This window comes from Halichoeres trimaculatus, unplaced genomic scaffold (assembly GCF_033239565.1).
Source record: "Halichoeres trimaculatus isolate MK-OKI-2021-1 unplaced genomic scaffold, fHalTri1.1 fHalTri1_scaffold_7, whole genome shotgun sequence".
Classification (NCBI taxonomy): domain Eukaryota; kingdom Metazoa; phylum Chordata; class Actinopteri; order Labriformes; family Labridae; genus Halichoeres; species Halichoeres trimaculatus.
Window position 1 is genome coordinate 29,138,450 of NW_027437185.1, and position 24,693 is coordinate 29,163,142.

Here is a 24,693-nt window from a genome sequence, read left to right on the forward strand (position 1 = left end):
AGGGGGCTGGGGATAGCGGGTTCAGCTGCACACAGATACATCACCCTGTCATGCTGTCTGGGATTCAAGTCACTACTGGGAGCGTTGCTGTTTTTAACCACATCTGGTCAAAGCAAATCACAGTGAGAGTAATCTACTCCCAGGCTTTGGATAATTAATTCCTTTGTATGTCGTATAAGCGCACGCACTGACACCAACATGGTGATAAGAATGGAGTCTTTTTACTTCTCTCCTCAAAGCCACAAAATAAAAGTTTTAGATATGAAACTAAGTTATTCAATCAATAAAATATGTATACAATAGCTACAAGGCCATACCAAGAATGTATTGTGTACTTGAATACTAAAAACACAACTTCACACATTCCCCTCAAATTTGCAGGCAACACAATCTACCTGTGGGAGTTCCTCCTGGCTTTACTGCAGGACAAGAACACCTGTCCCAAATACATCAAGTGGACACAGAGGGAGAAGGGCATCTTCAAGCTGGTGGACTCCAAAGCTGTGTCGAAGCTGTGGGGCAAACACAAAAACAAGCCCGACATGAACTATGAGACCATGGGCCGAGCTCTCAGGTGAGGGCAGCATACGAATGAGATCAACTGTCCTTATTTCACTCTTTTTAGGCACATCAGCGCTCACTTTGCACCAGGGCTCAACAAATATAACCTGTCCTTCCAGTTTGTTACTGAAAACATGAGGGTGTTCCTTTGACTGATAGTGTTTAAGGGAAGGATAATGTACAATGAGTGAGGGGTTATGTTAATTTGGTGGAGTCATATGCGTGGCCAGCTGCTCACTGTACATTGTCCTGTTTATTACAAACACTGGATTCTAAGCAAAGGTTTATGTTTTGTTTTTCATGTAAATTGTCTTTTTAGACTCCATATGAAACATTATTACTTGACAAGCCCCCCCCCCCCCCCCCCCAAAAAAAAAATAAAAGTATTTCTCAAGATATTAAAAGACAGAAATGACATCTGAAAACCTGGTTAAGAGTAAACAAGTCTACCAATGGGATAAGAAAAATTGCTTCACAAATTACTTCATATTAACACACACAACTAAAGAAATGTTTGATTTTTTTCTTACCCAATAATTGAATTTTTTAAAGAAATTCAGGCATCATTACATCTCTTAAGATCTCAAATTTGACATTTTTCTGGACCTGTCAGGTGAATCTGGCTCATTTAAAGTATGATTAAACATTTTTTTTAAATATTTTTCAAAGGCGCTGTGAGGAGTTTTAATAAAGTGATCTTGAAAAAGTCTCCCTTCCAGATATATTCCTGACCATAATTCACACTTTAAATGAGATAATCATGCCAATATTGCTGGTTGCAGGTTATTTTAAATTGCTCCTTCGCGGCTTTCGGATGAGATCAGAGATCTGTGTTTTTCTCTTCTGAAAACGATTTTTGTGACTAATTTTGTAGCGATGGTGGACACAGGAGCCTAACTGTCAGACAGAAAAAGGACAGAAGAGCAGACAAAAGCTAAACCGGAGAGTGATACAGCCCGAGCTAAAGGCTAATTAGCCTATAGCTTAGGCTGTATCAGTCTCTAACACAGGGGCTTAACTGTTTGTGATAATGTCCATTCCAACCCACATGCAGCAGTTATTTTGCAGTGGTCTGTTCAAACTTGAGAGTCTATCAATAAAATGAAGAGTGAGGTTACGTTAGCTCTGCTTGGTAGATGACTGGCAGGGCATAGCTAACCAGGATTCACTAACGTTACACATTACGGACATGTCTTAGAGCAGCGGGCTGCCAGCTGTGCTAAATATAAACAGCCACTGAACTACAGATATACTGACAGTGTTTACTTGTTGTCATGTTAGCCTACAGACACGTTGGAGCGCTGAGCTAACATGTAGCCGGCTGCTACAACATTTGCTTGATGTCACGTTTCAAATTGTAGTGCTACAAAACTGTACTGATAACTTACCTTAGACTTAACTTACCTCGGCAGAGACTCCGGGCCATAAGGTGGCGAGAGAGTCCAATTAAAACAGATCCTCCTCATAACATCTTTATGCTAGTAAGACATAAAAACTTGCCTAGATGAATTTGCAGTAGATCCAACTACCGACTAAAGGCATAAACAAGTTTAAACATCTTTACATTGACGTAAATTCAATTTTATGGAATGAAAGATTCTTGAAAGTTCCTGTTACGCTGCTGTTTGTTTTCAGCCCCAATGTGAGATGAATCAACATTAAACATAAAAGCTTTGTTTTTGTTATCATTACTGATGATTTCAGTCACTTTGCTCCAGCTGTAATTCTCAGTTCTCACCAGCTCTGCTGTTGTTGCCTGGATTGCAGGACAGTTTGTTGCTAGCTGCTCAGTGTCAATATTTCCCCGTTCTCGCAACCAGCCTGAAATAGAATACAGTAGTTTTGCCGGTGTTCACCAAATTTGTAACGTTTGTTGTTTTCCATCAGAATTTTGACCAATCAGAATCAAGTATCAAGCCTTGTCTCCTTTTCTGTTCAGATACTACTATCAGAGAGGCATCCTGGCCAAAGTGGAGGGCCAGCGGCTGGTTTATCAGTTCAAGGAGATGCCAGCTGATCTTGTCGTGATCGAGGATGAAGACTCAGCCTCAGATGCTAACGCTGGCTACATGAACCAAAGATCCACCAACGGGCGCTCCATTCCCCGAGGAGGCTCCAGAGGGCACGGCAAGGCTCACAGCCAACACCAAGTGTCAGAGAAGCAGATGAAGAGGGAGCTCAGTGATGAATGTCTGCACCAGGAAGCAAACGGGGGACACGCTGAGCACCTGCTACAGTCCATGCACATGTTGCAGGAGTCAGGGATCCACGATCCAGCACAAGCTTTAAGGTATGGAGAAGAGTACAAAACAAGTATTATATTTTCAACAACCAGAGCAAAATAAAGAATGCTTTTAGTCACCTTTCCTTTGATTGTATCTCAGCGGGAGCCAGACAACATTCATTTCTGATCAGAGTTTCATATCCTATCAAAGTAGTGTAGGACTGATGAAGCTGTCTGGGTGGTATTAGCTTTTCAGGTACAGGTATTGGCACATATCTTTTCAAAGACAGAAATGTAGAAAAGAAATTTGAAAGATGTATTTTGGATCATTTAGAATCAGTGCACCAAACGCAAAGTCTATCCATCTTGGTCACAATCCTTTTAGAAACTAAATTTTAAAAAGTCATGGCTATTGAAGGGGTTGGAGAAAATTGGTACATTTTTCCGCCTGATCCAAAATATCTTTTTAAACGTGTATAAGCTACCAAAGATTTTTTTAGTGTGTGATCATGGAACAAAAAATTGTGTGGGATAGAAAGTTATCATTGTTTTCAAATAGCAATGTCAGTGGAGAATTCACCATTACACTGTGTCATGCAAAATCAACAGGATTCTAGCTCAAAACATTGTTAATCCAGTGGGTTTTTTTTTCAAGTATAAAAAGTCCTCAGCAGTAGTAGCTCATAATATCACTAGAAAAGAGTGACCAAACACAAAAATGACCTTGGTAATCAGATAATAGGACTGAATCAACCTTTTATTAATGGGTGCTGGTTCCTTTGAAGAAGCTAAACTCCATCTTAAAATCTATCTTTGAAGAGTTCCCTCTTAGAAATTGAGATAAACTGCTTGAATTAAGCTTTGGTGAATTGAAGGTGAGATCTGAGGCATTTAAAACCTCCAGTCCTCAGGAAAATCTAACAGTTTGTTAAGCTCATTATGTTCAGTTTGGTTGATGTTAGAGAGATAAACGCTTTAAGCCAGACATGTCCAAAGTAGTCTTATGCAATAATTGTAGCACCGAAATAAATCATGTTCTCAATTATACAAATTCACATTTTCTGTCAAGTCCACAAACAAAGTATATCCAGTAATGTCTCACAGAACAACATTTGGACTGTGCATCGACCACTTGTATGAAGCTAAAGTTCTGTACATTCTGCAGAAACTCAAAAACTCTTACAGCTGATGTTTTTAAATTAATCAAAATGGGAAAATGGGAGAGTTCAAAAAACACTGCAGAGGACACAAGATCAGATTAAAGTTTTTAATAGTGCAGAAATTGTTCAGCGTGCAGGATGACAAAAAAAATCCTGATAAACTCCAGATCCTGATCCTGCCATAAAACATCCTGACATATTTCCCCCATATCGCCCCCTAATAGGGATGGGAATCAAAAACCCGTCCACTAGTCTGCTGCAGCTATCCTAGCTTAGCAGTTAGATAACCTTTCCAAAGAAAACTCTGATTCAGGATTTTCAGCTCGAAATTTTACTGAAGAACTGACTCCATAAAGAAATGTACATTACTCTCTCTCAGAAGATTCATATTCAATACATTTGAAATGGTATAAATCACCTTATTTACCAAAATAACAAAATAGCATAAGCTTGATGCTAACGTATATGGGACACTGCATTAAAATGCTAGCAGTTAGCACACATCAGTATTCAGCTTCAGATTGGAATTTCAACTTTCATCACAGAAACATATCACATCAACTCTTTGTAAAAAATACTGAGAATTTCAAATGTCAAAAGCTAACAGGCTAATGAAAGGCTCATGGCTGACTTCATAACTACAGAAAGCTTCCAAACAACTTAAACCATTGCTATAACCACTTTGAGACACTAGATGGCCTACTTGAGTTATTAATATATTACAACACAGTACATCAACGTCACATTGTGTGCATTTTTACCTGTTTCTGTTTAATTATGCCCAGAAATATCCAGACTCAGGGACCAATTACATTTTATTCACTTACAGTATGAACTCAATTAAATGTTGTTGACACAGAAAACCTGTAAAGCTACTTTTTGTACCAAGAAAATTCACAACAGGAATTGACAAGGTAATCGATAAAGAATCAGATCGATAAGCAGAATCGATAAGGGCATCGGTATTGACAAAATCTTATCAATTCTCATCCCTACCCCCTAATGGAGAACATTTTCTTTGAGAAGAAGCAAAGTTTGTTGATGTTTACGCAGCACGTAACCCTTCAGAAAACTGACCACTACCACGTATCAAGAGACAATAAGTCTGTGATGATAGCACGAGGATGTTTGATCACACTTAGTGACTGATTTTTTTCAAGAAATCTCTCAACTCAAATGTGGTCTCCTTTGAAAAAAGGTTTGGGCACTCCTGCTTTAAGCTCTCGTTGTTTTGTATCAGGTTGTTGTGTCCTCTGTATCATAAATGTCAGTCATCCTCTCAGGTATTAAACATCGTCTTCATCTACAAAAGAAATGTTTCTGCAGTGCAGCTGACAAAGCTGTTTGTTATTTTAACACAGACATTAGTTCTGCTGTTTAGGATCATAGCTGCGCGCTGGGTTACTTTCTCAACAGGGTTCCATTAAAAAGTAATCTTTGTCTTTATTTGTTAAGACACAGACTGAATATTAAATATTGTCTCTGTCAGAGAAGAGGAAGGAACAAGCTCTCATTCAGTTTGCTCTGTTTTCAGATCCCTTACTGCTCCTACATCTGTTCCTTTGGTCCTGACCTCCTCCGGCTCTCTCCAGTCCGTTCCCCTCACCACCGTACTCTCCAACGGGGACTCGAGCCACTCTGCCCCTCCTCGTGTTATCCTCCACACCGTACCCTCCACCACAGCAGGTGGTAAAGACGTGCTCACCATCCAGACGGCTTCTCTGGCCGGCGGTGTTAACAGCCTGCAGGACGGTCTCCCTCAGCAGCTCCTGGTCACCAGTCTGGGCTCCACAGCCTCCACCACCTCCTCTTCATGCTGTACTTCCCCTCCAGGAGTCATTAGCTCCAGCGCCTCCAGCCTTCCCCGCCTTGTCACCATTAGCACAACATGTGGGCAGACCATGGTGGCGCAGCAGCCCGGCACTGTTATCGCCACTGTGCTAAAATCTGGCGACCTGTCGGGGCTGCAGGTCAAAGAGGAGCTGCTTGACCCCTCCTACTTTCAGACCATAGTGAACGGAGACCCATCGCTGGCGGCGCACACGTTTGAGAGAGAAGAGATTGAGGTGGGAGAGGCAGAGCTGCAGTACAGGACTGTGATCATTGATACCAGTCAAAACCACGGCCAGGAGGCTGCAAGTGAAACGATAATTAATGGACATTCCTCCCAGAGCAGCAGCCCCAGCGAAGGTCTGACCCCTGTGGAGGAGCTGGAGGTGCGCGGGGAGATGTCCCTGCAGCCTGAGCAGGGAATCAAAGGCCTGCAGGAGCTGCCGCTGTCTGCCCACTTGCCTGCAAACTTTATCCAGATAAAGACAGAGCCTGCGGAGGCTTAAACCTGCAGGACTTTTCTTCACAAGCTGAACCAAAAAAAATATCAAAACAAAACAAAACAAGAACCTTTTTGACCACAGACTCCATTTTTTTATTTCCCCACCAGTGATCAGAGCGAGGGATCTTGCAGCTCTTTAAAGGTTGGTCAGTTCAGCCTCAGGATTTATTGTTTACTCACTTAATATGTGACTAAGTGCCGAATTTTTAAATTTAAGGGAGTGTTTCGTTTTTCCAAGATGTCGCTTGTAGAAATGGGATTGTTTTCCATAGACTCCAACACAGCCTCACGTATGAAACAAGCTCCCTCTTCAGGAGAACAGCCATTGGATAAAGCAGGGATCCCTGTCCACCAAATGTGCCAGTTAGTCATTTTCTTACCTTTCATCTCTAGGACTTGAAATAATTTGAAGAGAAGATTGCAACAAACCAAAACCGGGGACTGAATGCCAAACAGGTGCAATGAAATCAGACTTCTGAGAGCGTGCGGAGGGTGCGTGGATTCTCTTTTAAACCACATAAAGGTGTCTGTTGCCTTGGAGGGGGGGATGGATGCTGTATCACGTTGTCCAAAAACACATCTCAGAGTTTAATTGAAGAGTGCCTTACAGGAGCTTCAAAAGATGAGACTAAAAGGCTTTTTTTTTCCGACTCGCAGAACTTGCAACTCATTTATTTTCATATAAACAACAAAAAAATAAAGGTATGCATTCACACTCTCTATCACTCCTGGCCTTAAAACACTGTGTTACTATGGAAATGGGCATTTTTCTCTGCACCAAGGACAGTCCAGCATCAAAACAGTTTGTATAGAGCTGCAGAATGGAGGCACAGGAAGATAGGGAGGCAAAAATGGAGAGCGAATATACAGGATAAGACAGATTTTATCAGCCTCTACTTCAGGGGGCCTTGTGGTTTAGATCCTGTTTGTATGAAATGGAATTATATATATATAAATGTATACATATAATATCTAATTGAGATTCAATTTTAAGGCCATATCGAATTTATTTATTTTGTGAATTTCTAAATTCTGTATAAAAATGGCACATCCGTCTTCTATTTACGTGTGTAAACATGAGGGAAAAAAGAATATGAACGTTAATACCAGGAAGCTTTTTGGACCATTTTTTATTTGTTTATCATTCATTATAATCAGCTATCATGAGTTTTGTACTCAGCGCAGCATCATTACTCCACTGTTATAGTGTTTAACTGTAGATATTGCTCAGTTCTGTGTCTGATTTAAACATGTACTGAATGTGCTTTAGTTCCCTTCTTTTCTTTGGATACTTCTTTATCTTTATGCAACAGCAAAGCAGTGATGTTTATGCATTCGAAATATGTTGTCTGCCACATAAAGTATCGGCTCCATCAATCTCTTTGTCTTAAAAATCAATTTCTTAACTTTTCTTTCTAGATTGTGTTTTCTTTGCATACTCTTTCCTCTTCCTCATGTTCCCTTCTCTCCTCCCCTTCCATGTCCTCACCCCTCCTCTCTTCTCTCTCCTCTCCTCGGGTCACTGGACTCCGTGCCTCCTTTATTTGCCTTTATTTGCCGTCCCACTTTGTTAAAAGACCTCTCAGGCCAGCCACCTGATCGGCCCCCTCGGTGCTGCCGGGGATGAAGCCATATTGATCCTGAGAGGTATCACCGTTAAATTGGTTGTTTTTTCCTCCAGTCGGACTGTAGCTGTAGAGTGAGGACATTCAGACACACTGACCTCCATCTGCACTGGCACCTAAGGACGAGAGTTAAACGCTGCTTTACAACCTCACATCAGCCAAAGTGCTCTGGGTCTGCAAAGACACTGAATGTATACTTCCTGTTCCAGTTTGTGCAAGCATTTGACAATCAATAACTACACTGGGTAACTTTTCATTTAGGATTTTCTCTTTTATTAGTGCTGTATATAAATTATGTATCTGCCTCTTTGTGTTTCCCTCTGAGCACTTTTGTCTGAGGGCTCTTGAGGTGTGTCCACTGCTCATATTGTGTTGCTTCTCGTCTTCTCTTGGGTTGCCTCCCTAATGCTGAATATAGAATAGATTTTTAAGAAAAGTCAATGTACTAATTAAAAAAGTCTTCACTGAACATCCCCTTTTATTTGTCATTTTGTTGCAGAAACAGTGGTTTGGGAATCATGTGAGTAAACGGATGAAATGTCACACAAAAAATAAACAGAAAACAAAATTAAACTTGGAAACAAATAGCTCGCAAGGGGGCTACCAAGTCAATTAATTTCTGCTGTCTAGATAATGAAAATGAAGTATTCGTGCCTCGGAAACTTAAAGTGGCTGTGCTGCTTTGAGGGACATTCGACCACATGGCATTTAAAGAGAAAGGAGGGAAAAAAAGCTACTGTAGGAAACTGGATTGGAGCCATTAGCGGGCCACAGACTGATTGGACTGTACTTAAGAGCGCTGCTTCTCCAGTTGCTGTGGGTGGATGAATACATTAGCGTGTGACATGCCCAGAGCTGAAGACAGCCGAGTCTGTCACCACAGCTTGTAGACTGAAAGGAGTGAGTTGAAGCTGTGGTTGGCGCTTGGAAGGGTTACTTGGATTTTACTCTGTTAGAACATGTGTTATGTTGATGTGTTGTGTGTTTGTGGGGCTGCATTGGCTTGGGTTGTCCGTGTCTGTGTGCGTGTGTGCATGTGTGTGTGTGTTCAGGGTCAGAAAAGAGGGAGAGGAGAGGGGCTGTTGGGGAAGTTGTGGAAGCTGTCTGGCAGCAGGGATTGCCTACTGTGCCTTGCTCTGTGTACACCCACATGCACAGCTGTGGACCACACAATCCAATCTTGCCATAGGGTTGAAACACACACAAACACACGAAGCGAAACAAGGCCAGAGGTTCAAGCCAAAGCCACAACTGTAACCTTCACTCCTGCGAACATCTTCCAGAGTCTTCTGCCAACTAGAAAACAGTTAAAAAAGACTGAAATAATCACACAACTTCCCCAGTCAACAGCAAGACAACCCTCCATTACATCTAAATAGACACTTTGCTTTCTCATCATCGATCGCCTGCCATATGGTAAGCAGAGGTTGTTATGGATTACTGGAATAATAAAAGGCTACTAGCAGCTGCTTCATCTCTGCTATCCCTTTTTGCTTTGGTGAGTCAGAGACCCCTGAAGATGGAGTGAGAGCCGGGGTCCGGGGAGAGGAGGACTATTTCTGTGTCGCCTGCAGCCACTGACACAGCGCGAGTGTTTACTGCTGGGCCATGCTGCCTCTCACAGTGGGAGCTGTTGAAGGATGACGACTGACATTATTGTGCCTCCAGCGTGTAGCAGGAGGAGTACAGGGAGAGCTTATTTAACCATCAGGTCACCAGACTGGCTGCAGCATAACAAAGGAGAGGAGATGACGACTGCAGTCTCATGGCAAAATGCAGCTTTTAACTTTACAACCTGCAGCCAAGGTTACATTTAAATAGAGCACTTCAACTTTTAACAGGTTCGCTCGTCAAAGTGTTTAAAAAACAGCAGGTGGAGCATGGATTAAACGTGTTTAAAAAGGTTTAAAAATAGTTATAATGAGGGTTCAGGCAGCTGTAGTGAACATCTGTCTCCACAAGATGGCACTGGTCATACACGTGTCCTCAAGCAGAGCCGGCACCTCAGTCTGAATTCAGACACTAGTGTTCCTTCAGGTTACTAATCTAAATACAGACACTCCTCACACATTGGTTTTCGCCCTCCTCAACCCATGGATCTAAATGAAGGAGCGATTATTTGAAAGGAAAATAAGCAGCTGGCAGTGAAGTATTTTTTTGATAAGTAACAAAAGGAATTAATTCACATGTGAGTCTCTGTGATAGTGGCCATTCCTCGGGCCAGGTAGAATCCTTTGAACTGCACTCACCTGGTTGATGCTCTTTCCCTCCTGAGGAGGAGTTGATCTAGTTTCCTCTTCTCATCAAAACAGCGATAAACAAATGCTGGAGGGGGAGGCTGTTCCTGGATGGAGTATAAAATACATGAGAACTATTGTGCAGGGACTCATCTTTTCATTCAGAGGTTTATATCTAATATAGGCATCACTGAACCACATCAGGCATGAATGTAAATGAGCAGTTTTTAATTTGCTAATAATCACACATCATTTGATTTGGTGTATCTTAAGTTTGTGCATTAAAAGAGGAAAAATATCCCTTTGGTTTTCCTGTCCTCACCACATATTTGAACTGGTCTGTAAATAAAATCACTGGATATCTCATTAAATAAGCTGCATAAATTTACTTAACATCTTATTATTTGCATCATGACACACTGTGTATTTAAAAAGGAGAGCCATGCAAACAGCTTTAAAAGATGTTGATTTGTGCGCGAGATAACACGCAACTGATGTCCTCAAGAGGCTTTCAATGACCCCTGGAGATTTGTGTTGTGGAAGCACTTAGTTTTAGGGAGCAACAACTGGACCTTGTTCATAAAGTTGCAACTCCATCACCATGCAGCGTCTTATTTTAGACTCCTGCACATTGATTTTACACCTTTGAGCCATTCGTGCTTTAAGAGGTTGACTTTCATGGTTAAAATATTGGACTTTTATCCCACCGGGCATGAGGATCTCTCAGGGAGCCGACTGTTATATCTGTATCAGCCTCTCCAGTCAGGGTGAGACATCCCACTCAGGGGGACTCTCAGGGCTTCCATGGCAATTTACTCTCACGACTACACAAAAGAGTCTTCGGAGTCCTCGGAGACCTTGCCAGATAGACAACAGCACCTTACGAAAAATATCACTTTGCAATATTTCCCAATGTTGTGAGTGTAAAAGCTTTGCAACAACAACAACACCAGCATCTCTGAAAGCATCCTTTTTTTTAATAAACACTCCATTTATTTGATGTGATAAGTGGGAAATGAATTATATAAAAATGATTTGTGAACTTTTCAGAATCGCCTCGGGAGCTTTGTGGTACACTTGTCAGTTTATTTGAAGTATGTTTGCAATTATTGCATTTGTTAACTCATGCCACTACTTTTTACTTGACACGGCGCTTTAGGCGATTGACATTATTGATTTAAAAATAAGGGAATGTTTGCAGCCTGAGCTCCATTTGTGAGCATATCCATGAAACATTTACATACAGTAATATGTTTCAGCCTCTTTTTCACGGAAATCCATTTTGCTGCCAAATATTATTGATATCACTGACATTATTACCATGGAACCAACATGAGTCAACATCTAGACTGACTTACAGAGGAAAAAAGTGCATTAATATGCATGTGATACACCAGGGAGTCTCAGGTTATGAGACAGAAACAATAAGAAGCATGAGTGTTTCGTTTTTCTTGTCAGAATTCTTATAATTTAATGCTAAATGTTTCTGCTAATGAGCATCGGGACTTATGGAGAGGAGACAAGGAGCTCCGTCTATTGTATGGATGGCATGAGTCAGATTCAAGCCCACACACCCACATCAGCTTTCACACAAACACCCCAGGGTGTCAAGTGTCTCTCAAGGAAATCATATTGTTGCATACGAGCAGAGATTATCCACACAATGAAAATTTTAATTGGGAAAAAAAGGAGGAAGGAGACAGAAACATACAGACACTGTAACAAACAGGGATGCTCTGCTCAACATAACTTGAATACTCAGGGCCATTTATGCACCTTGTTACTCCGATGACAGAACATCAATTACAAACGCCTATCTTGCTTGCTTATCTGTGAGTCGCAGACGAGTTATTGCAGCTCGACAGATTGAGATGTGGTGTTGCAGATTAAAATGGCCTCGGTAAAGAAGGAAACTGTTTGAACAGTAGCAGAGTGAAGAGCGCAACAACAGAGAAAACAATGGAGGATAACACAAGAGACAGTATATCACAAAGAGGTCTGTGCATTTGTAATGACGTGGCACCTCTTTAGTTTAACATGAGAGTAAAAACATATATAAAAACAGTTGTGAGAGCCAGGCAGAGAAATCTCAAGCCTTGATCTTGCAGCTGTTGCTAATCCTGGAATGTGATGGAAGAAGTGAAGCATTTACTCACTGTTTTATCTTCATTGTATAAAAGAGGGCTACCATAGATGCTATAATAAGATGGAAGACATGACAGCATCCCAAAAGTGAAGCCAAAACATTTAAAGCTCCCTTCAGATTTTTTGCTGCTGTCATAAAATTGGGACATGAGACAAACTTAGGAATCAAGAAATACATCGTAAAATAAATTTAGCATTAATGATTTGATGCAGGTTTTCAAAATGTGACCAAAATGCTGTTCACATCTACTCCTTGTATCATACAGCTCCTGAAGCTCTGCTCTTCATAGAGCACAGGCCACCTTTTTGCGGCCCCTGAACTGTTAGTACTTCACTACAGTGGTGGCGGCTGGTCAGTCAAGGAGGGGAAGCTCATTTCTTTCCGGCCTACATCATAAAATTGTTTATTTATTTAAACGTAAATTCTACCCTCCGTTCCTTTTCGAGATGATGATCTGTGACCCTGTCGTACCAACCAAGGTGTTTTTTCCAGGGATTTCACCAGTGTACCAGTGTACCAGTCCAGAACAACTGCTTCGGTGGAGGTGGGGGGTTATACTTCAAGATCGCTGACTGGCTCATTTCACTGTCAATCAAAAAGGGATTCGGCCTCAGACAGATCATCCAATCATCATGCAGAAGCCTAGTGTCCAGGCCAGCCCACTGCTTCATAGACCCTCAGAGACACTGAGCGTCTGATGGGTGGGACAAAGCCCAGTGTTTATTCAACGACCGTCCAGTTTCTACAGTGTAACAACCCGCTCTACGCTTCCCCACTGAAGTCAGAAGACGCTGAGCGTCCGGCTGTGTTAAAGCGCTGAGACTCTGCAGGAATGAATGAGAAGGAGGTCGAGCCAGTTACCTGTGATAGGTAGCTGATTCTGAACAAAAGATGAAGGAATTCTAGCGCATATTTTGTCAATGAAATTTACACACAGCAGTACATATTGCCACTTTTTAGGGACATTTTAGGGGAAGCTGAGCTTCCCTTGCATTCTTAGAGCAATCGCCACTGCTTCACTATGTGTTAAGGTTGTATACCAGGTAGGGGTGGGAGAAAAAAATGGAAAAATTGATATACCAGGAATTTTTGTTGATTCTTTGGCAATAAAATCGATTTTTTTTTCAAATTCAAATCCTCAAACCAGTCTTTGTTGATAAACTGGACCTGAAAAAAGTTACCACTTCTCTCCAGCAGGGGGTGAAATGTTTATCTCTACCTCATGTGATGTGCATTTTATGGGAAAATATGGCTCCTAAAATAGTCTGTAGACATTATCATCATCATTTAACTTTTTCCCATGGTCTGGTGTTAAGTAAGCAAACTAAAAATTGTAAATATCAAAGAATTGCAAATTTTAATGTAATCGGTTCATGAGAATAGCATGTCGTCCCAGGCCTGATATCAGGACTTGTCTACCATGCTAACAATACACAGACAGACTGTTACTGGGTTACTTGGAGTTTAGTGCTGCCAGGGCAAATGCCTGCTGTAGGATTCCTAGATTGCATGAAAATGGTGTTTTCCAAGTTGGTTGCTAAAAGCAAAGTGAACAGCAGACAACCAGCAATTCAAAGAAGAATAGACAAAAAAAATGCGCTCATCCACTCTCCAACCGGCACAACACCCGTGTGCTTAATACACCAAGAGACTATGTGACATGACGAAGATTTCCAGTTGGAAATAACGTAATGAGACAAGACATAGAAATTTTGAAGACATTTTCTCAGAACTCAGAGGTGATAACAATAAACATAAACGCACTGAAATCAAGCAGGAGTCTTGTCACATCTATGACACAACATCAAAAAGCAACAGAGTGCTCACTGAGAGTGTTTTGGATTTTGGGTAAGCACAAGAAGCCATTCTCAGAGGCAGAAACAATAAAAAAGAATGACTGACTGAAGTGATGGGCACAATGTTTGAAGGCAAAACAAAATCAGGAAATGACATTTAAAATTAGATTTCACAGCCACTAGACGCACCGAAGCACTGGATGGTGATCTATTTGTTTCGAATTCATGCCAGGGGTCATGTTTTGTTTTATTCAATTATTTTTTAATCTGCATCAAAACAGAAATTATGTTTTATTTTAGTTTGTATTTCAGTTATTTTGAATGAAAAGAACATTTTGTTTTTGTATTATCTCTTGGCTGGACCAACCTGAAAAAATAGACCTTTGACTCATTAAGAAAAAACTCTTTGTGGCCCTTCAAGATTTAAATTGAGTAACACTGTCATAGAGTACAGACATGAAGAAGAGGTGACATTAGTTGACATAAGTTTGTCCTCTGAGACTCTATCAGGACTTGTTTGCAGTGACACCTTTGGCCAGAATCGGTAGTGGTTTTTTTGTTTGTTTTTTGACTTAATTTCCCAGGAGTCCCGTAAATCTTGTTTAAACAAGAAGATATGAAAAATAAAGGATACAAAGCAAGGAGGTAACGTATTTATTTGTAATTACTTAGCACCATTGTTTGAAACATGACAAAAATCAAACTTTGTAAACTCAGTTTGTACCATACTCTCAAATTTCAGGGCGTGTAATACAGTTTATTTGTTTGAAAAGTGTGTGGCATCAATACAACTATTTTATTGTCAGGGCCATGCTGCAGCCATTGTGACCTGGAATCATGAATATTAAAGATGTTGAATATTCATTATTCATGGTCAGACGAGCTTTGACTAAACATCTTAAGATCAAAAAGTTAACTTGTGTATGATAATTGCCTTTATACTTTTTAAATAAATGCATATTGTTAACATAAACAACATAGAGGAAGTCTGGCTCCAGCATCCATCAGCTGTTGATTGTTTTGGCTTCACTTTTGTACCATAAGAGGAGCTGAGACATGCCATCCATCTTTAATAAGTCTTATGATTTGGGGATTCTTAAGTAGCTCAGAGAAGCCTTTGGATCACAATTTACATTGCTACATAAATGTTGGTAAGCTCTATGTACATTTTCATGCATACAATAAGAGAGGAACAATGACTTTTTAACAATAAAATAAAATAAATGCTTCATAAAGTAAGAAAAACTTTTGTCTAGTTCTTGATGGTTTCAAACTAAACTGCACCCACTGAACAGGACTAAATACACTAAGTAGAGACAGCTGTGAACAACCAATGCCTTTTAAGAGGGAATCAAAGGTACTTCAATAACTTTTAGACTCTGTAGAATGACTGAAACTCAATGGGCCAACCTTCAGACTGGATAATGACTGTGTTTAATGGACTGCTTTGCTTTCACATGTGGTCTATAATGTTTATCAAAAAGAGGATTTGCACCTTCATCGACATAAACACTTGAAACCTCAGACAGAGCTCGCCCTCTCAGACCCTCCCCAGCATGCGGGCGATCCACCAGTTGCACGGCATGACAACCTGACAGATGACTCGGCCTCCTTGGTAGTAGTACGGCCACGGGTTGAAGCCGCCCAGGGGCTCGTAGTAGCGGCGGCAGAAGCGGTAACCACGGCGACAGTACTGGCAGCAATAGCCGCGCTCGTCCAGACGGTTGTCCAGCTCGATCCCGACGTCTCTCTGCGGGAGGATGGGGACAGGAGCAGGCAGGGTTACAATCACACACATGACCGACGACAGTCCTCCCAAAGGCAAGGGCAAGAAAAAAAGATGAAGAATGAGAGGAGGAGGAGGAGGGGGAGGAGGAGGAGGAAGAGGGGAGGGTGTGATTTCATGAAGCTGCTTTGCTTAGCAGAATGTAGAAAGCCAAACATGATCAAAAGTGATGTGTGTGAAAATGCAAAGTTGTGCCATGCTTGATGACTGTGACAAAGAGATCAAGATAGTGTTGAGAGTGTGCAAGCGTGATTTAAGCTGCAGGAGCATAAAACATGATATAATACCCTTGACCTTTTCTATTATACCGCAGGAAGCACGACTGCCGGCTGGCTGCACAATGCCCCATCTCTGAATCCTGCATTTACAGCCTCTCCACCACTGCTATCTTCAATCAAAGGGGCTCTAATGTTGGTAGTTACCAGCATAATTACACTATTTCTTTCATCTCTGACCTCTTAACTCCCTCGACCGAAGCCCACACTCTGTGCAAAAATGGCAGCCCCTCCTTCAATAGAGCATTCAAATTAGAGCTCCCCACGTCTTGGCGCCCTCCCCCTGACCTTGACTTTAAGTGCACGGCACATTCCTAAAGCAATTAGCAGAGTAATGATCGCCTAACAAGGATTCTTTCATTTGCTCTTGCTGGCTGCCTCTGAATTTATAGAGGGGCCAAATGAAACCCAAACGAAAGGTAAATTGGGTAGAATTAATGGCCCTTGGATTTCTCCATTGTGCCGGTTGGTTCATGCCCCTGTACACTCATGGGGGGCTGAGTGCCATGCCTTTGATCAAGAGCAACTCCAAATGGGGTTCGGAGGAGTGCCACTTAACTCATCGCACAACTCGAAGCAGCAACTGCCCCTCAGTATGCATTTGACCACATTTCAATCTCTTTTAGCAAATGAATCCTCAGAGACAATCCGCTCCTCGCTGTCTCGTTAAAGTGCTCCGATCCAGCGAGGAGTCGATGGCTCCACATTCAGACAACAAACCAGCACAATATTCAGCCGGCACTCACAATGAGTCAGCTACATGCTCCGGTGCAGAACAAAACACATCCACTGTTGGGAATAGAAAATGTGTGGGAATTGTTTAAGAGGACAGGACCCACAGGAGCACACGGCTCAGTCCATCCAGTCCCCTGCTGCAGTCAGAACAGGAATTAGGTTTTCACTGCCTCCTCTCCGTTAGTCAAAGGGGAGTCACTTTTAAACTCATTCAACTTTATACTGATGTAGCAGGAAGACAAAGAGCAGGGGGTGGAAGGGTGAGCCCTCAGATGAAGATACTGACCTCCCTGAAAGGCTTTTTTTTCTTTTTGTCCAGTAATTTTTTGTGATAAATTTTTATGGATTAACCACTAAAAAGCTCCTTTTTATTCTCCTTTTCTTCCTCCATCTTAGATATTTAATAATAATAATTATCATCATAAAAAGAAATGATACCAATTTTTTTTTTATAGCATCTATTAAAAATGTAGTGTTGAAGCATTAAAGTTGTACTATATTTACAAGTAATGATCCTGTGATTAGAGAGATGATATAGGATGACCTTTGATGCTTGTTGTGTGACGTGATTGGTCAGTTTCTGTCATTACAAATCAGATAATAGCAACGAGTCATGGTTCATATACAGAATGAAAGTAGACGCTTGTTCACAAAATACAACAAATCTGCTTTCGTGAATGATTGGAAAAAGGTTCGGGGGGAATGATGACAATGGTAATGATTGAGGACCATATTCACTAGCAATGAGGATGCTAAGTGGAAAAAGTAGAGAAGGATATTCTCATGTCAAATACTGCCATGGTCTGGGATTAACGGGCCTTTTTAATCACATTATTTTGTTCTGCAACTGAAGCACCTTCTTGACTTCCTGAAAAGTAAAAAGTCAAACCAGATTTAAGTCTCACCAAACAAAAGTGTTTTATTTTGCGCCAAGCGTACAGCTGCAGCTAACCAGGCTGATTAGTGAGGTGAGATCAGCGCAAGGAGTTTTCATAAATGTGATGGAAACACAAACTTGTAGATGAGTTTCCAAAAAAACTTAGCAAAATATCAAATTTTAAACACACTAATGAAGGTTTGATTAATTTATCATATTGTTTAAGTGCAGCTATTAATAGGGTTTAAACAGAAGCATGCCCTACATTTTTGTTCAAAGTTGCTGACTTCTACAATGTGATTTTTGCCACAGCTGGCATGCAGCTTTTAGATTCCTACAGCCATGGACATTTTCATGAAAATGTGAGATTATAAATACTTTGAAGTACAATTTTCAAACTATTATTCATCTGAAAGTTGGTTCTGCTCACTAAAGATTCTATGAGGAGGATCTGCTTTGACTGGACTTCCTTTCAAACTTTGGCCCGGGTCTCACATATACTGTCGTGAAGACATGACCTTGAACATGGCATGTTTTTGTTTTGGAATTAAACGGAGATCTGATCGAAAACAAATTTTCTTTGTTCCAGACAACTTTTTAGCCAAGGTAAAGTAGTTATCAGTACAGTTATATAGCACTATGGTTTGAAGAGTGACAACAAGCAAACGTTTTAAGTTTGTACCGTAGTTTAGTAACCAGTTATATGTAGAGCTACTGGCAGTCCAATCCTGTAAGTAATGTCTGTAATGTGTCACATTACTAAATCCTGGTTAGCTATGTCTGGCCACCGCTCATCTACCAAGCAGAGCTAACGTGACCTCACTCTTCATTTTATTGATAGACTCAAGTTTGAACAGACCACTGCAGAATAACTGCTGACTGTGGGTTGGAATGAACATATCACAAACAGTTTAGCCTTTTAGCCTTTTTAGCCTTTAGCTTTCTTGTTTGGCTTTCTTCTTCTGCTCTTCTGTCCTTTTTTGTCTGACAGTTAGGCTCCTGTGTCCACCATCCAAGACATTTTCAGAAAAACACAGAGCTCTCTTCTCTCTTCTACATTTCGTCAGCCAGCGTGGCGTTGTCATGGAGACTAATACGTGCCGTAAATCAATACCGTCCTGCTATACCCACTCTTAAAAGTAGCATTCTGAAATAACCAATATTGGTGCTGATAATCTTATTTCAAAGTGTGGATTACAATCAGGCATATACCTAGAAGTGAGACTTTCTTAAGATCACTTAGAAACTCCTCACAGCCTCTTAAAAGGTGCTGTGAGGTTCCCCAGGAGAATGACTCAGTTTCCCATGAGCACTATCACCCACTGTTGTTAAGACGTGGCTCTTTGAAAGATGTGAATTTGCTCTGGGAGTAAACAACTGGAGATCAGACCTTCTATATTTTGTCTATAGTCAACTTTTGGGAGGATACAGAGCGATGAGTATGAGTCTTAGTAATGAATTTTTTTGTAGTGCAATTTTTTTTTTAAAGCGACAATGAGCAAACTTTGTCAGTAGTGTAGTTTGATGTACAGGGGGTGAGCAGACTATCTGCTTAGTTTTACCAACAGCCTGTTTTTCTCCAGGGGAAGTCAAACCTGACCACAGAGACTGAGAAATAGCTTATGGAACCGGTTCCATAAAAAACCATGATCACGTAGCCCTCTCTGTGCCTTATAGCAAAGATTTTCTTTGTGGTAACTTTGCTAAAGATTGTGATTGGTGTGTTTCACTGTATGGCTTGGCACAACAACAGGATTTTAGGGGTCAGACCTATGTTCCCACATATTATTTTCTTATAATTACACGCTTTATTTTTTAGGTCCAGTGTTCCCACAGCCCAAAAAATATTACAATCAAAATAAAAACAAGAAAAGAAAAAGAATAGGTTGATTGAAAAGGATTTCAGCTGAAGCAGAGCTCATAGATGCTGAACACTTGTTTTCATTTCCTCAGTCAAACAAACTAAGATTTTAGAACAACATTTTAGAACTGTAGGAACATAGGCACGCTCTGGTTTTAATGTGCTTGTATTATGACAAGAATTATAAACCAGGTAGAATTTATTTCTACACAAATACTGCTTGTTGTCAGAATTATGAGCACCTGATCAAAACAATCCACTCTCTCCATATTAGAATTCCTGCCGCCTCCTCAGAATGTGAACATGAATGTTAAGCATGTTCACCACGCGTTTGACATGAGCTATGATAAAGTGGGTGAAGTTACACACTCATGAGCCACACTTAAAACACATAGAAAGGGTGTGACAGATGATATCTGGGATGTTTGATTTATTGCCATGACAAGCACAGGTAGGCTTTTTAATGATTTATTGTTTCAGTCAAGTTTCAGGTCATCAGCTTCGAGGCAACAATCTGTTAGGGAACAACAGGAAAGCTGTCAATGGACCAACGATAATCTTATCTGCTCCTCACAGCCCGAGACGGCCTGTTACGAAATCTGAAGCTCCGTCTCTGGAAAATAAGAAAATATTTTATTCAAATGATTCAGCGTTTATCAAAACAAACAGCCAATAGGCAGCATTGTACCTTAAAAGACAATTAATCAGAGCTATCCTTTTAAAACGGCGGGTACATATTAATCACTCCGGCTCTGAGTTGCCGTCTCTTGTGGGATGTTGTGGTGATAAGAATGGTTCACCTTGGGAAATCTGAGGCAGTCACTCAAAAACAAGCAGCATTAATGAGGAGTAAAAGCCATTACCCCCGTGCTGCATCTGATTTCATCACACACTCGGGCTCATGCATGCAAACACACACACAAACTCAGACACCTCAGTGCATAATATGAAGCAGTGGAAATGAATGAGTCTGCAGAGTAGAAGACTGCGTCAGTCATTCAATAAGACGTAATGAATCAAAGCACAGCTCCTCTAATCTCCACACTTGTTGGTGTTATTTCACACACCCTGATCAGCACTCTTCATGAGCTTGAAGCACATGCCTGGGTGTGTTATTAAATCTCATAGCAGAGTGCTCAGCACATTCATTCTGGGATCAAAACAGCAGAGATAACATTTCTGTTTCATAGCTTGCTTTGTATTCAAAAGGGTGGAGGGTTTATGTTGGAGCACAGGACATCGCAACATATGAGAACATCTTGCTTGTCCTGATCTCTGATTTTCATCTCACTATGTGTTACAGTGGGAATAAATTACATGAATTTCGATGTAACTGAATAAGGAGATAGTTGTTTGTGTAGTTGTGTGCAGGGCTTGACAGTAACACCGGCCAACCGGCCAAATGCGGGTGGATTTCAGCAGTGGCTGGTAACACCGCCGCTCCCACTAGCCACTTTGGCGGGTTGAATTTTACGTACACGTTTAATTGTAGTTTTCTCAAACGGCATCTGAAATAATAAGCCAACTGCAAAATAAGACCACGACACTACAACTCCCATGAGTACTGCCTGCATAAAGCGTTTGCTCATCATTGGTCCATTCGTGGAAGACTTTGCGACATCACTGCTGACAGGGGTCAGGTCAGACTTTGGTGAAAAGATTTAGCCACAACACCCTGACAGTGTCTCTTGCTGAGTTTTTATCCGTTCAATTAATCTCCTTTATCATTTTATTATATGGAATAACAAACTACTATTTTAATTACTATGTCTTAATAGACTGCATATTTTCATATGAAAGGAGCACAATGTCACACACAACGTTATCAGAGCTGAATACCTGATTAAGGACCTGTGGATTTTAACATTGATGTAGTCTTGTTTTGAGTGTGCATAGGGGTCATTTACATTTAAAGAGGTTGTAAATCTGTTTTAAGTAAACTTAAGCATGTCATCATCGGCTTTAACCATATTGAACATGATTATCCAACAACAAATTGTGGCCTGTGAAAAAATTGAGTGGCTAGTAACTCTGGGATACCACTGGCCACAGTGGCTGGTGAGCAAAAAAGTTAATGTCAAGCCCTGGTTGTGTGTCTACCAAAGTGACAAGAAGCTTTGGCTTTCATGTAAAGATTCACTAAAGGCACAAAGAGCTCTGGTATTCATGGATTTCTGCACCTCTGTAATGCACGAACAGACGTGCCACCTGACCCCGGGAACAGCCGCCAAAGCTTTGTGAGGAAGCTACAAGTGACCCTAGCTAGAACACACTAAACATGTGTTTGTTGGTGTGTGTGTGTGTGTGGGGTCAATTCATATTGGAAGCCCATTCCTGCTTTAAGGGTCAAGGACGGCGGCACCATCCCTTCAGCCTTGTCAGGTGGTAGTTATTCAGTTTGAAATTTCCAGGGCCACGGCTGATACGTGCAGCGCTCTGACATGGCAGCCGTGGCAAAGGTCACTTTCATATATCTCTCTGCCTCTGTCACAAGAAGTCAGGCATTTATTCTGCTTTACAAATATGTGGCACTGAAGTCCAGACTTATGGAGCACAGATGAAGTGAATGCCTGTAAGTGTTATGTGTGAGAGCATGATAGATGAAGAGGCAGTGGGTGGGCGGGGAAATAGTGTGAGTAGCAGACTGTGTGCGGTAAATGTCTGACTGTGCACCTTCACATGAGATCTGAATGAAGCTCACCAAACAAATAGGAAAAAATAAATAAATAAATAAAGGAGAGATTTGGCAAACACATGTGGCATCCAGCTAGAATGAACGGGAGAGTTCAGCCTCCCAATTACAGACTACTGCCTGCCCTCTGCTTGGCCACAAAGGCCTTTGTTATCGCCGTACCCACAAACAGTGTCTGGATGTGCTGCTGGAATGGATTGCAGGGGTATGCATAACTCAGCGGATAGATGCAGAAAAAGCAGAGCCGGGCTTTTTCATCCCTCCTGGTATATTTTAATTGTGTGGCTCTGCATTTCGTGCTGCAGTAGATGAGGGGAGAGGTGTTTCTGGGACAAGTGTGATAAATGTCAACCTCATAGGACGTCTCATTTGTCTTTATGTCTCTTGCCATTTCTTGCAGCTTTAAAGAGAAGATCCACTCATTATCCTTAGATGTAGCTTAGCATCTACTGACCTGCAAGAGCTGTATGTGTGTGTGTGTGTGTGTGCATTAGTCGGATATCATGCAGCCCTGCAAGTGTCTGGCATCATTAACGCACAACTTCTTTATTGGTTTTTCTGCATTTGAAGACATAATTCCTGTGCTGTATCCTGCTTCACAAACTTCCCCCTCACAGTCAGGGATAATTATTCAAACAGCACAGAGCAGTTTACATGCAGCACACCAAAACTGTGCCACTTGCCCCCTCCATTCATTTTATACGCTTTGATAATTATAGCATTATTAATAAATGTAACTTATCTGCGCAGCAGTGAGTGACCTTGAGAGCTCTCCTTTGTGCAGCGCCGCATGAAAAAAGGAAGTGAAAAAAGGAAGTATCGGGCGCTGTAAGGCACAAGTTGCTGCCTTTGAAAGGCTGGATATTCCTCTCAATTAATGGAGAGACATTAAGGGAGTCTTCAATGAACTGGCCTTACTTAAACAGATATATAGAGCAATTGCTATGCCCTCTGGTGCACAAAGTCAGTTTTAACATCAATTAGTGAGCGATTTATATGCAGAAAGAGTCGAAGCAGAGCCGGAGCTGACTGAAGTGGCTCCACTGTATCTCTTGGTGAAGCTTCACTTACATAGTCGTTAACTGCAGGGTGGTCGAGGACGTCTCGGGCAAAGCGCTGACCTTTGACTTCCACATCAGGTGCGTCCACGTTCTCCTCCTCTGCATCTGCAGTTACAGAGAAAGCAGCGAAAACAGTTTGTTGTCACAGTTTTTTTTTCCATTGTTTGAAGCAAAGTGAGAAAGCTCTTGGATTAAAATTTGGCTCGCATTCTCAGTTTTCCCAGTGGCTTGATGTTAATTACCCACATTCAGGAGAAATACCTCTTTCTAAGCATTTCAATGCTTCTGTCAAACAATGGTGTTGCTGCTGTTGTGATACTCACACACACAAATCACTTTCCACAGATCCCAATTAGTAGAGCCTGCACATCTTTATGAGCAAGAATATCCCTCCAAAACTCTCAGGTCTTTTCTTTACATGAAATTTATGATGCATTATTGTGCAGCAACATAAAAAGTCGAGGTGGAAGAAAAATTGTATCTAACTTTGGCCACTTCTCAGAACAAGACACATAAATGGCCCACTAAATAAAGCCTGCCAATACTTTCAACAGCCTTTTATGAGACACACACACACCAAAACCTACACATAAACAACCAGTGAAACTCAGCAAAGACTCTATTGTGTTGAATCAATTTGTCTATTTAACTGTTTTTATCCAAGTTCAAAAATAATTGACCGACATTTAAAATGAAATCCCTGAGAAGTCAGACACTGCTCATCTTCCTTCTCTTTAAGATGTTGCTGCTGTATGTATTTTATGCATACTGACTTCTGAAATCTAATTTCCCCCCTGAAGAGTTTCAAGCAATAATCTGTTTTTGAATTCAACTTAAGCCTTGAGTTTTATCTTCCTAGACTTGATAAACATTGTGTTGGTATGTCCCCTCTAATCCAACTCACATTTTATTCATTTTTCTCCCTTCAGTTGAGTAAATGCATTGGATTTATACTAGTTGTGCATATGCTTCAGCACAGAAGACACAGTGATTGAAGTGTTAAATTTCTCTGTTCAGTGCAGAAAGGTTTAAGACCTCCAATGCAGATTATGGGTATTAATGTTTCCAAAAATGTTTTTAAATTTGAATAACTAATAGCCACAAAGCAGGAAAACTGATTTTTTTATCACTTATTATCACAGGCTATGAAGGTAAAATAAAAAATAAAAATCTTACCGACAGATTTTGTCTTAATTAACAACAACAACAATATCAACAAACTTTTTTAAGACTCAATTTCTTTGTGACAATTATGACAGAAGATTAGGGTCACCGGAAAATAAATTAAAAAATTGAGTTATAATGTTATGAGACAAAAGTTGTAT

The 24,693-nt window shown here is 41.0% G+C and overlaps 2 protein-coding genes across 3 annotated transcripts in view; one reads left to right on the forward strand and one right to left on the reverse strand.

The window, feature by feature from the left end:
- The window catches only part of elf1 (E74-like ETS transcription factor 1), a 50,693-nt gene extending 42,357 nt beyond the window's left edge, over positions 1 to 8,336 (forward strand). For both annotated transcript variants that reach the window (XM_074674747.1, XM_074674749.1), the window contains exons 7-9: positions 382 to 574; positions 2,501 to 2,851; positions 5,480 to 8,336. In XM_074674747.1, the coding sequence (XP_074530848.1) occupies positions 382 to 574; positions 2,501 to 2,851; positions 5,480 to 6,281 (1,346 nt within the window). In that variant the 3' untranslated portion in view covers positions 6,282 to 8,336. The remainder of the gene's footprint in view (positions 1 to 381; positions 575 to 2,500; positions 2,852 to 5,479) is intronic.
- A 5,657-nt stretch (positions 8,337 to 13,993) lies between these two features.
- Positions 13,994 to 24,693, reverse strand: part of tnmd (tenomodulin) — a 69,716-nt gene continuing 59,016 nt past the window's right edge. Inside the window, exons 6-7 of the mRNA XM_074674372.1 lie at positions 23,379 to 23,473; positions 13,994 to 15,831 (exon numbers count right to left, since the gene is read on the reverse strand). Of these exons, the coding sequence (XP_074530473.1) occupies positions 15,622 to 15,831; positions 23,379 to 23,473 (305 nt within the window). The 3' untranslated portion in view covers positions 13,994 to 15,621. The remainder of the gene's footprint in view (positions 15,832 to 23,378; positions 23,474 to 24,693) is intronic.